General features: G+C 36.9%; 1 protein-coding gene across 2 annotated transcripts in view; it reads right to left on the reverse strand.

Annotated features, from left to right (window-relative positions):
- Nucleotides 1-12,086, reverse strand: part of LOC141435731 (hemicentin-1-like) — a 49,481-nt gene that overhangs the window by 14,821 nt on the left and 22,574 nt on the right. The window contains exons 11-25 of one of the 2 annotated variants that reach the window (XM_074098496.1): nucleotides 11,871-11,943; nucleotides 11,589-11,785; nucleotides 11,314-11,386; nucleotides 10,694-10,890; nucleotides 9,245-9,317; nucleotides 8,184-8,383; nucleotides 7,889-7,961; nucleotides 7,606-7,802; nucleotides 7,341-7,413; nucleotides 6,717-6,913; nucleotides 5,602-5,674; nucleotides 4,541-4,737; nucleotides 4,259-4,331; nucleotides 3,978-4,174; nucleotides 3,701-3,773 (exon numbers count right to left, since the gene is read on the reverse strand). In XM_074098496.1, coding sequence (XP_073954597.1) covers nucleotides 3,701-3,773; nucleotides 3,978-4,174; nucleotides 4,259-4,331; nucleotides 4,541-4,737; nucleotides 5,602-5,674; nucleotides 6,717-6,913; nucleotides 7,341-7,413; nucleotides 7,606-7,802; nucleotides 7,889-7,961; nucleotides 8,184-8,383; nucleotides 9,245-9,317; nucleotides 10,694-10,890; nucleotides 11,314-11,386; nucleotides 11,589-11,785; nucleotides 11,871-11,943 — 1,966 coding nt within the window. The remainder of the gene's footprint in view (nucleotides 1-3,700; nucleotides 3,774-3,977; nucleotides 4,175-4,258; nucleotides 4,332-4,540; nucleotides 4,738-5,601; nucleotides 5,675-6,716; nucleotides 6,914-7,340; nucleotides 7,414-7,605; nucleotides 7,803-7,888; nucleotides 7,962-8,183; nucleotides 8,384-9,244; nucleotides 9,318-10,693; nucleotides 10,891-11,313; nucleotides 11,387-11,588; nucleotides 11,786-11,870; nucleotides 11,944-12,086) is intronic. The other variant, XM_074098497.1, reaches the window with a different exon arrangement.

Consider the following 12,086-nt stretch of genomic DNA (forward strand, 5'->3'; position numbering starts at 1 on the left):
TAAATTAAATTTTTACAGAAGTGCCACAAGGCTGGGTTCATTTAAAGTTGTAATTGCAAAAGGGGCCATTACTACATCTAAGGACGCTTGTGGTATCTAGATTATCAATGTCCTAATACTTTGGTTGCCATAGCCACCAGGACTGACTCGCAGGAAGTAGGTAGGTGGCATTTTCTGTAAGGAGAAAAAAGATTTAAAAGGTCCAAAAAACAAATTATGGATGACCGGTAAAAGCGGTATTTTACCATTAAGAGGTTTTCCGTGATGTCTAAAATGATTTTTCTATCATTCGCGTTATAACTAAGGTTTCGCGTATATATGAACCAGTCACTGTATATCACACAAGATATCTTATAAGACGCAAACCAAAATGTTTCTAATGTTCACACCACTATAATCCGTTAAATTTTAATAATTTATGTTATTAATTCGGTGTAAATGTAATATATGTAGTAGTGGTGTTATCAATTGTTAACTAACAGAACATCATCTTTTAAGTCTCTCGAAATTTTTAGGCCATAAAACACGGTACTTAGTTGACTCGAGTGTGTTTATATGACAAGAAAAACAAATGAGTCCCTGTATGGTTACCGTTGGTGCTTTTTGGTTCCCACATGCATTACCACACCACACCCAAGGGTGTTGGGTGCTTCATGAAAGCGTATGTGGTAAGTAATTCGGTTTACGAATTGGGCAGCATGAGGTTATGTTATCTCGCCGCCATACAAAATATAAATTTAAATAATGATCAATATTCATTTGTTAGTTGTTATTTTCAGTACAGCATCAGTGCTAAAAACTATAACTTACTGTACATCCAGTCGTAGCTGACAGCGGAGCATGCGGAACTTTGAAACGCTAAGAATTCTGCAAAACAACTTCTAAGCATGAATGCGTCTCGATTGTTAATCAGTTTTTTATTACTTTGAAAGAAAAATAAAATAACATAAAAACCATGTTTGTGGTATTGCATATACACACACAGAGTTTGCAAAATGAAAAGTTGCGAGCTGAACCAGGTTGCCAAACGTTAGGTACGTTGCGAAAAAGCAGTAACCGGTAAGGTCTTACTTTGTGCTAATACTGGTAATTTCTTTAATTCATTGCTGGTAGTAATTAAGTTGGCAAAATAGTCTACAATGAATAAATGAATAGTTCTCAGATATCTAGTAAATCAGACATACCTAAATTAAGTGCTCAAGCGCTGGTTTAAGTATGTTTGTGAGTACAAACCTTTCTTTCACATAAGTCGTACTCTGTTTCTGCATTTTTATTTTTATAAATATGTTTACATACATTTAAAGATTAGTTTTGCTATAAAATAGCTGTGCTGTAATAGCTTAAGCGTTGTACAATAGTCACCCATGATAAAATATTTATTATCCTCTACAGATTTCTAAGTTCTTGTCAATTTAGTGTAAATCAGTGTTTGACTTAAGCATTGTGAGAATTGATAAGACGAATTTTTCGTCACATGGGCGACCACAGACTCACTAATGCTCCGGTATGTATCATCAATATCCGGGTTCCTCGTCACACACCAGCAGGTCAGCGAGAACGCTCTGACCGGTGACGGTGGAGATTGCTTGCTGACCGGGTATTTGCTGCCGACCCGGGCTAGTAGGTGTATGATTGAGTGTTAGGTTGATACACCTTGTATCCTTCTGGATTCAATTCTATTTAGGTAGGACAGAAACTAGAGTTGGTACCAATTATAGGGTAAGATAAATTCAGTTTTTAATTATAGAATATCAATTAATTATTGTTATTAATTATTAATTAATTTAGAATTATATTATTTAGATATCAATTATTTCAGCTTTGGGTTGAGTATTAAAAGTTCTGTTTTGTGATCCAAAACCAAGATAACTTAATCGTTTGTGAATCTGCATCACTCATCGTAAAAGTAAAAGTAAGTAAAAGTGAGGCCGGTTACAGCTACCTGCGGCGACTTCTCGTCCAGTGGCGACTCGTTCCTCAGCGGCTCCTCCGTTTTTGGCGCTGGTCCGGCGGGCGGCGGCGGCTCGGCGCGGTAGTCCCACGGCGGTCGACGGCAGGGGCGCCCGACACTCAGTCGTTGCTGGTATGCGCGGCGGCGCCCCCCCAGAGTTTAGAGCACCTCGAGATCTTTTTACAGTAGGTGGCTTGTATAATGCAATAATAATTTATTAAGACGAAGATTGACCTGATTAGTAGGTTTAAGCATACTTACATCATCTACGCTCTTTACTTGCGTGCAGTATTGGAGTATTGTTGCACATGTTATATATGCGATTTACGCGGAGCAACAAGGACTCGCACTATAAAAATGGAGTATTGTTGTATCTATATGCTATGTATATATGGTTCCTCTACGCGATTTACGCGGAGCAACAAAGACACACACTATAAAAGTGGAGTATTGTTGTACCAATATGTTATGTACCTCTATATGGTTCCTCAGACGCGATTTACGCGGAGCAACAAAGACACACACTATAAAAGTGGAGTATTGTTGTACCAATATGTTATGTACCTCTATATGGTTCCTCAGACGCGGTTTACGCGGAGCAACAAGGACTCGCACTATAAAAGTGGAGTATTATTGTACATGTCATGTATTTATGAGTTTTCGACGCGATTTACGCGGAGTAACAAAAAGGCTACCACTATTAAAGCGGGGTAACAAGATATCGACACTGCTGATAGGTACACTATTAAAATGAATTGTATGTACGTACATAATTATATTATATGTCAAGCGTCCTCGACACGATGTACGTGGAGAAACAGGACTTCTATACTACGTATTAAAGTGGATTGTCGATATGTACAATTAAGGAATATTAACAGAGTCTCAACACTCTTAAAGTGAAGCAATATATGCATTTATTATCCTTAACGCCACTTGTGTACAGTACCAAGACCGAGACATTATTAGAGTGAAATGTAGGTAGGACTTTAGTTAATCTTTAACAATATTCAAGTCATGTAAAAATATAAAAGGTTTGTGATACTTGTGTCGTGATTCAACACTATTTAAATGAAGAGTATAAATATCATCAGTATATTCATTTGAATTTGGGACGTACGTTACGTAGTATAAATATTAATAATTACATCATAATTTTATCGGTCTGATCAAGACGGTCAAAATATGCGGGTAGGTGTATTTTATCATCACCTAATTTCTGTCCGCAGCTGTATTCCAGTACAATTTTAGTGCTGTTTTTAATACAAATAGTAATAATGATTATTTTACCTGACTCGCTAGCATCATAAGGATCACGTTCCCATCTAGTGTTGTAACTATTACCTGTCGTCACTTTCTAATGATTTTGAACAACGTGGTTTTTCCAATGATTTCTGCACTTTTTTCACTTAATATTATCATAGCCAATAACTCTTGGCATAAGCTTTCCCATTTATGGAGCACCGGGAGGTGTGATTCCGATAACACAAAAACACGTAATGAGGCTAGACGACGCGGGCGCAGAGTTGCTAGCGCGCAGTGGTGGGGAGCGGAACCGGAAATGAAGCTTTATTTTTTTTAGTTTTATAGCTCTAAATGTGTGAGGAAGATAGCACCATCTCACGAGCTGCACTGTAATATTATAATCGTCTTCGGTTGAAACCCGAAGGATAATTCATGTAAGCCTAGTAAAAAAATGGAGGTAAGTTAACAATCTTGTTAAAAATATTAATAGTATTTTTTTCTTACTTGCACTTTAAGGTCACGGGCGCATTTTCTTTCTCCATAATTTTAGCAGGTGTGTCCTCGAATTCAGGATTCACTGAAAATTGAACATACATTATTTGTTACTTTAAGTGCGTTGCTTTATTTTATGTTAAAGGCACTTCGATTTTATTTTCGTTGCCATTTCCGTTACTCATGTTAAGTACCTTACTTTTACATTTTACTTCTATTTCAAAACGCAAAGTCTCCTTGATTCAGATGTTGTTAAGTGAAATATTAAATGAAAATATTCAATACCTACCTAAGACGATGACTTGAGCGATCTGCTGCGTGGTGCCAATGTTATTTTTGGCTTCGCACTTGTAGAATCCAGAGTTGCTCTGTTGCACATTGAAAATCCTCAGAAGTTCTCCAAAGTTATCTATGTTATGATACTCCCCTGTTTCTGAGGTCTTGAACTGCCACGTGATTGCCGGCGGAGGATTACCACTCCTAATTCTGAAAAAATATACAATAGAAATTTCTTATTCTTTTTTTAAGTACTGATGAAAAATTGTTTTCTAAAGGTTCTTTGCTACTTACTTGCATTGAATATCTAGATTTGCTGACTGCCTTACTTCAAGGACCGATGGTGACTTTTCAAACGCTGGAAGCCCTAGAATAAGAACAATTACTAATTATTTAAAATCCCGCATATTTTTACCATTCTGAGATACATTATCGGTATATGTTTCTAGAAGGTGGGGTTAAGGCCACTGATTTAGGTAGAACGTGATAAATGTCTTATTATAAGTGATGCAGACGAAAAATAACTAGGTATAAGATATGCTTTTTTTTTAAAGATTTGTCGAAGCCTCATCTTACCAAAAACTTCCAGCTGGACTTTGTGTGTAGCTCGACCGGCAATATTTTCCGCCACACACTGGTAATCTCCAGTGTCGCGCACTAAAACGTTCATTAGTAAGACATCGTCCGTCTTGCCCGGCAACAACTTGAACTGGCTAGCACCTCGCTGTCTGAAGTACCATGTTATGTGCGGCTTGGGCTTGCCTCTTCGGATCCTGATTGAATCGCAAACAAACTTTTAGTAGGTTTATTATGAAGTGCGGCATTAGTCGTTTTTATATTTTCATTGAGTTAACGGTGTATAAAATTAAGTATACAAAGTGACAGTGAACGTCGTTGCAAGTGGCCGTTATTGCTTTAGATTGTGCTGATCTGATGCTGAAATATGCTTTCACAACTCTAAAGATCTCCAGAAAAAAAGACAATAGCTACCGGCACAGAGATAGCTTTGCATAGGATTACGGTGAGTAAGTAATACTTTTACAGAGATAAATAGGTCCAGCCGCTCAGGCTGTCAGGAGCAATCTCTGCTCTCATGTATACCGCTGTCAATCGTCTTTCAAAATCAAATTCTAGAATCATACAATATAAAAATACTATCATTATACATAATTATGATCAGTTTTACCACCTGCCAGCGGTATACAACCTAGTCCCTGCAGTACACTGGATGGAAAATGAAAATTTTCAAAAGAATACGACCGTTTGCCACTTAGGGGTACTACAGACACTTAGGGGTATTAAGCATTATGTATTTTATTTGTAATCTGAAAAAAGGCCAGGTATCAAATGTTGGCGAATAAACTATATACTTTAACAAATAGACATACGAAACCTTTATTATGCTCAAAAACGACGCGTAAGCTTGTATTTTAATTATAAAGTTGCTGATGATATGGGTCATACAGTTCATTTTCCGGCATTCGATCAAAATTGTGTGAGAAGAGCCCTGTGCCCTACAGTAGGACGTATACGTAAGCTGAGATGATGATGATGATGGTGGCTGACATCGGTGGGTGATGATATATTTTTTTATTATAGTAGAGAGAGTAAATTAACTATTACTTTCCAATAATTACCTGCAGTGAATATTGACCTTTTCACCTTCTTTAGCTTTCAATATTTTCTCTGTGTCCGAAATTTCTGGCTTCACTAAAAAGTAAAGTTTGATAAGATTATTTGTGTGCGCGTTTTGCAGCAGCTGCCGTGGCGTGTACTCCAAGAGGACGGGCTGTGAGTAAGTACGTAACATGTCGAGCTAAACTCGATTAAAAACATGAGTTATCCGGTTGATTTCACTAAATGAGTTTCACGGATGTTTTATGTCTGAATTACGGTAAAAAAAAACTAGCCAACAGCGTGTCGGACACGCCCGAAATAGTGTTCCGTAGCGATAACGAAAAAACTGCTAATAATTCTCAAGAAAACTTAACCGTTATAGTTTTCCTTGTAAGTTTGAGATACTTACTACCATCCTGTATTTAAAAAAAAAAATCCACCCATCGGTTTAGATTTAAGAGGGGGGACGACGCTCGATTTTAATGAAAATTTGCACTTTAAAATTAAATCTTTTGCAAACATATCACTGAATCGAAAAATCGGTCTAGCAACACCAATGGTTTCAAAGACCTATCCAACCATACCCCACACTACAAGGTTAGATACGAAAAAAAAAACACCCCCACTTTACGTCTATGGGAAGTACCTTAGAAAAAAATATATTTGAAGTTTTATTGTAACATTTTGTCGGCATAGTTTACATATATATTCGTGCAAAATAACAGCGTTCTAGCATTGATAGTCCCCGAGTAAAGCCGCGGACAGACAGACAGACAGACAGACAGACAGAAATGGCGAAACAATAAGGGTTTAGTTTTTGCCATTTTGGCTACAGAACTCTAAAAAAAGATTCATTGTAAATTATTAGATGTACGTAACACCTCAGACCTAATAACTAAAACTGAGGGGTTAGAAACCAATGTTGCCACTTTTTCGCCTTCACATGTATGGTAAGTATGGTATCTACCATAAACGAATAATAGACAAAAATATCGTAATTTTTTTGTTATTTAAATTTTTACCAAAATGCATCGAGTGAACAGATGCTTAATGAGTGTAAACTAGAATCGGCTATTTTTTAATGTATTTAAATACTTTTTCACGACATTCACTAAGACAATAATAATTTTCTCACCTAAAACTGTAACCGTCATAGTTCTCTCGTCACGGCCTGCACTGTTCTCTGCAACACATCTGTACTCTCCTGAGTCCTTGAGCTGTACTGCCGGGAGTCTCAGTTCTTCGCCACTATTGCTTAAAGTGGTGAAATGTTTTGAACCACTAGCCTGGAAATACCACGTGATCTTGGGACGTGGATTTCCTTTGCGAAGTCTAAATTTGGAGAAAAATTTATATATATTAATTTGTCTATAAAATCATGTGTTGGTTATGATTAATTTGACTGCACACCTTGATTGCTGATTATACTGCACTGGTAGTTTCTAAACCATTGAAACACCGTTAATAGAGAAATGTTGGCTAGATGTCCTTACTGACTGCGATCAATGGTGGTGTTGCGATCGACAGAATAGAGTTGATAGGTACCTACTTTTCACAGATCTACATCAAGTGTGTAAATTTTGTCGTATTTCACGTAAATTTTAAGTTTTACGATTGAGATTGACTATTATTCCTTAAAGCAACTTTACAGTGCATGACTGGAAATACCTTTTCTGGCCAATAATTCATGTAAGCCTAGTAAAAAAATGGAGGTAAGTTAACAATCTTGTTAAAAATATTAATAGTATTTTTTTCTTACTTGCACTTTAAGGTCACGGGCGCATTTTCTTTCTCCGTAATTTTAGCAGGTGTGTCCTCGAATTCAGGATTTACTGAAAATTGAACATAAATTATTTGTTACTTTAAGTGCGTTGCTTTATTTTATGTAAAAGGCACTTCGATTTTATTTTCGTTACTCATGTTAAGTACCTTACTCTTACATTTTACTTATATTTATAAACGCAAAGTCTCCTTGATTCAGATGTTGTTAAGTGAAATACTAAATTAAAATATTCAATACCTACCTAAGACGATGACTTGAGCGATCTGCTGCGTGGTGCCAATGTTATTTTTGGCTTCGCACTTGTAGAATCCAGAGTTGCTCTGTTGCACATTGAAAATCCTCAGAAGTTCTCCAAAGTTATCTATGTTATGATACTCCCCTGTTTCTGAGGTCTTGAACTGCCACGTGATTGCCGGCGGAGGATTACCACTCCTAATTCTGAAAAAATATATACAATAGAAATTTCTTATTCTTTTTTTAAGTACTGATGAAAAATTGTTTTCTAAAGGTTCTTTGCTACTTACTTGCATTGAATATCTAGATTTGCTGACTGCCTTACTTTAAGGACCGATGGTGACTTTTCAAACGCTGGAAGCCCTAGAATAAGAACAATTACTAATTATTTAAATCTTCATTCATCAAATCCCGCATATTTTTACCATTCTGAGATACATTATCGGTATATGTTTCTAGAAGGTGGGGTTAAGGCCACTTATTTAGGTAGAACGTGATAAATGTCTTATTATATGTGATGCAGACGAAAAATAACTAGGTATAAGATATGTTTTTTATTAAAGATTTGTCGAAGCCTCATCTTACCAAAAACTTCCAGCTGGACTTTGTGTGTAGCTCGACCGGCAATATTTTCCGCCACACACTGGTAATCTCCAGTGTCGCGCACTAAAACGTTGTTCATGAGTAAGACATCGTCCGTCTTGCCCGGCAACAACTTGAACTGGCTAGCACCTCGCTGTCTGAAGTACCATGTTATGTGCGGCTTGGGCTTGCCTCTTCGGATCCTGATTGAATCGCAAACAAACTTTTAGTAGGTTTATTATGAAGTGCGGCATTAGTCGTTTTTATATTTTCATTGAGTTAACGGTGTATAAAATTAAGTATACAAAGTGACAGTGAACGTCGTTGCAAGTGGCCGTTATTGCTTTAGATTGTGCTGATCTGATGCTGAAATATGCTTTCACAACTCTAAAGATCTCCAGAAAAAAAGACAATAGCTACCGGCACAGAGATAGCTTTGCATAGGATTACGGTGAGTAAGTAATACTTTTACAGAGATAAATAGGTCCAGCCGCTCAGGCTGTCAGGAGCAATCTCTGCTCCCATGTATACCGCTGTCAATCGTCTTTCAAAATCAAATTCTAGAATCATACAATATAAAAATACTATCATTATACATAATTATGATCAGTTTTACCACCTGCCAGCGGTATACAACCTAGTCCCTGCAGTACACTGGATGGAAAATGAAAATTTTCAAAAGAATACGACCGTTTGCCACTTAGGGGTACTACAGACACTTAGGGGTATTAAGCATTATGTATTTTATTTGTAATCTGAAAAAAGGCCAGGTATCAAATGTTGGCGAATAAACTATATACTTTAACAAATAGACATACGAAACTTTTATTATGCTCAAAAACGACGCGTAAGCTTGTATTTTAATTATAAAGTTGCTGATGATATGGGTCATACAGTTCATTTTCCGGCATTCGAAAATTGTGTGAGAAGAGCCCTGTGCCCTACAGTAGGACGTATACGTAAGCTGAGATGATGATGATGATGGTGGCTGACATCGGTGGGTGATGATATATTTTTTTATTATAGTAGAGAGACTAAATTAACTATTACTTTCCAATAATTACCTGCAGTGAATATTGACCTTTTCACCTTCTTTAGCTTTCAATATTTTCTCTGTGTCCGAAATTTCTGGCCTCACTAAAAAGTAAAGTTTGATTAGATTATTTATGTGCGCGTTTTACAGCAGCCGCCGTGGCGTGTACTCCAAGAGGACGGGCTGTGAGTTAGTAAGAACGAAACATGTCGAGCTAAACTCGATTAAAAACATGAGTTATCCGGTTGATTTCACTAAATGAGTTTAACGGAAGTTTTATGTCTGAATAAGGGTAAAAAAAATTGGCCAAGAGCGTGTCGGACACGCCAGAAATAGGGTTCCGTAGCAATTACGAAAAAACTACTAGTAATTCTCAATAAAAATTAACCGTTTTAGTTTTCCTTGTAAGTTTGATATACTTACTACCATCCTGATTTTTTTCAAATTTTACTACCCATCGGTTTAGATTTTAGAGGTAGGGGGGGGGGGGCGACGACGACGCTAGATTTTAATAAAAGTTTGCACTTTAAAATTGAATCTTTTTAAACATATCACTGAATCGAAAAATCGTTTTAGCAACACCCTAACCCATACCCCACACTACAAGGTTAGATAAGAAAAAAAAAACACCTCCACTCCACTTTACATCTATGGGAAGTACCTTAGATTTTTTTTTTAATTTTTTTGTTACATTTGGTCGCCATAGTTTACATATAATATATTCGCGCAAAATAACAGCGTTTTAGCATTGATAGTCCCCGAGTAAAGCCGCGGGCAGACAGACAGACAGACAGACAGACATGGCGAAACTATAAGGGTTTCGTTTTTGCCATTTTGGCTACAGAACTCTAAAAAAAGATTCATTTCAAATTATTTGACTTACGTAACACGTCAGACCTAATAACTAAAACTGAGGGGTTAGAAACCAATGTTGCCACTTTTTCGCCTGCACATGTATGGTATCTACCATATACGAATAATATACAACAATATCGTCATAACTATTTGTATGTTATTTAATTTTTTACCCCCGGAAGCCGGAAGCCGTGGTGGCCGAGTGGTTTGACATATGGCCTCTCAAGCAGAGGGTCGTGGGTTCAAACCCCGGCTCGCACCTCTTGAGTTTTTCGGAATGCATGTGCGGAATTACATTTGAAATTTACCACGAGCTTTACGGTGAAGGAAAACATCGTGAGGAAACCTGCACAAACCTGCGAAGCAATTCAATGGTGTGTGTGAAGTTCCCAATCCGCACTGGGCCCGCGTGGGAACTACTGCCCAAGCCCTCTCATTCTGAGGGGAGGCCTGTGCCCTGCAGTGGGACGTATATAGGCTGGGATTTTTTTATTTTTTTATTTTTTACAGAAATGTATTGAGTGAACAGATGCTTAATGAGTTTGTAAACTAGAATCGGCTATTTTTGAATGTATTTTTAATACTTCTTTCACGACATTCACTAAGACAGTAATAATTTCCTCACCTAAAACTGTAACCATCATAGTTCTCACGCCACGGCCTGCACTGTTCTCTGCAACACATCTGTACTCTCCTGAGTCCTTGACCTGTACTGCCGGGAGTCTCAGTTCTTCGCCATTATTGCTTAAAGTGGTGAAAATTTTTGAACCACTAGCCTGGAAATACCACGTGATCTTGGGACGTGGATTTCCTTTGCGAAGTCTAAATTTGGAGAAAAATTTATATATATTAATTTGTCTATAAAATCATGTGTTGGTTATGATTCATTTGACTGCACACCTAGATTGCTGATTATACTGCACTGTTAGTTTCTAAACCATTGAAACACCGTTAATAGAGAAATGTTGTTTAGATCTCCCTACCGCGATCATTGGTGGTGATGAGATCGACAGAATAGAGTTAGTAGGTACCTACTTTTCACAGATATAAATGAAGTGTGTAAATTTTGTCGTATTTCACGTAAATTTTAAGTTTTACGATTGAGTTTAACAGTTATTCCTTAAAGCAACTCTACAGTGCATGACTGGAAATACCTTTTATGGCCAATAATTAATTTTAGTCTAGTAAAAAAATGTAGGTAAATTAATTAATTTGTTAAAAATATTAAGAGTATTATTTTCTTACTTGCACATTAAGGTCACGGGCGCATTTTCTTTCTCCGTAATTTTAGCAGGTGTGTCCTCGAATTCAGGATTCACTGAAAATTGACCATAAATTATTTGTTACTTTAAGTGCGTTGCTTTATTTTATGTAAAAGACACTTCGGTTTTATTTTCGTTGCCATTATCGTTACTTATGTTAAGTACCTTACTCTTACATTTTACTTGTATTTAAAAACGCAGTCTCCTTGATTCAGGTTTTGTTGTGTGATTTATTAAATGAAAATATTCAATACCTACCTAAGACGATGACTTGAGCGATCTGCTGCGTGGTGCCAATGTTATTTTTGGCTTCGCACTTGTAGAATCCAGAGTTGCTCTGTTGCACATTGAAAATCCTCAGAAGTTCTCCAAAGTTATCTATGTTATGATACTCCCCTGTTTCTGAGGTCTTGAACTGCCACGTGATTGCCGGCGGAGGATTACCACTCCTAATTCTGAAAAAAATATACAATAGAAATTTCTTATTATTTTTTTAAGTACTGATGAAAAATTGTTTTCTAAAGGTTCTTTGCTACTTACTTGCATTGAATATCTAGATTTGCTGACTGCCTTACTTCAAGGACCGATGGTGACTTTTCAAACGCTGGAAGCCCTAGAATAAGAACAATTACTAATTATTTAAATCTTTATTCATCAAATCCCGCATATTTTTACCATTCTGAGATACATTATCGGTATATGTTTCTAGAAGGTGGGGTTAAGGCCACTGCTTTAGGTAGAACGTGATAAATGTCT

This window comes from Choristoneura fumiferana, chromosome 15, assembly GCF_025370935.1.
Source record: "Choristoneura fumiferana chromosome 15, NRCan_CFum_1, whole genome shotgun sequence".
In the NCBI taxonomy this organism is placed as follows: domain Eukaryota; kingdom Metazoa; phylum Arthropoda; class Insecta; order Lepidoptera; family Tortricidae; genus Choristoneura; species Choristoneura fumiferana.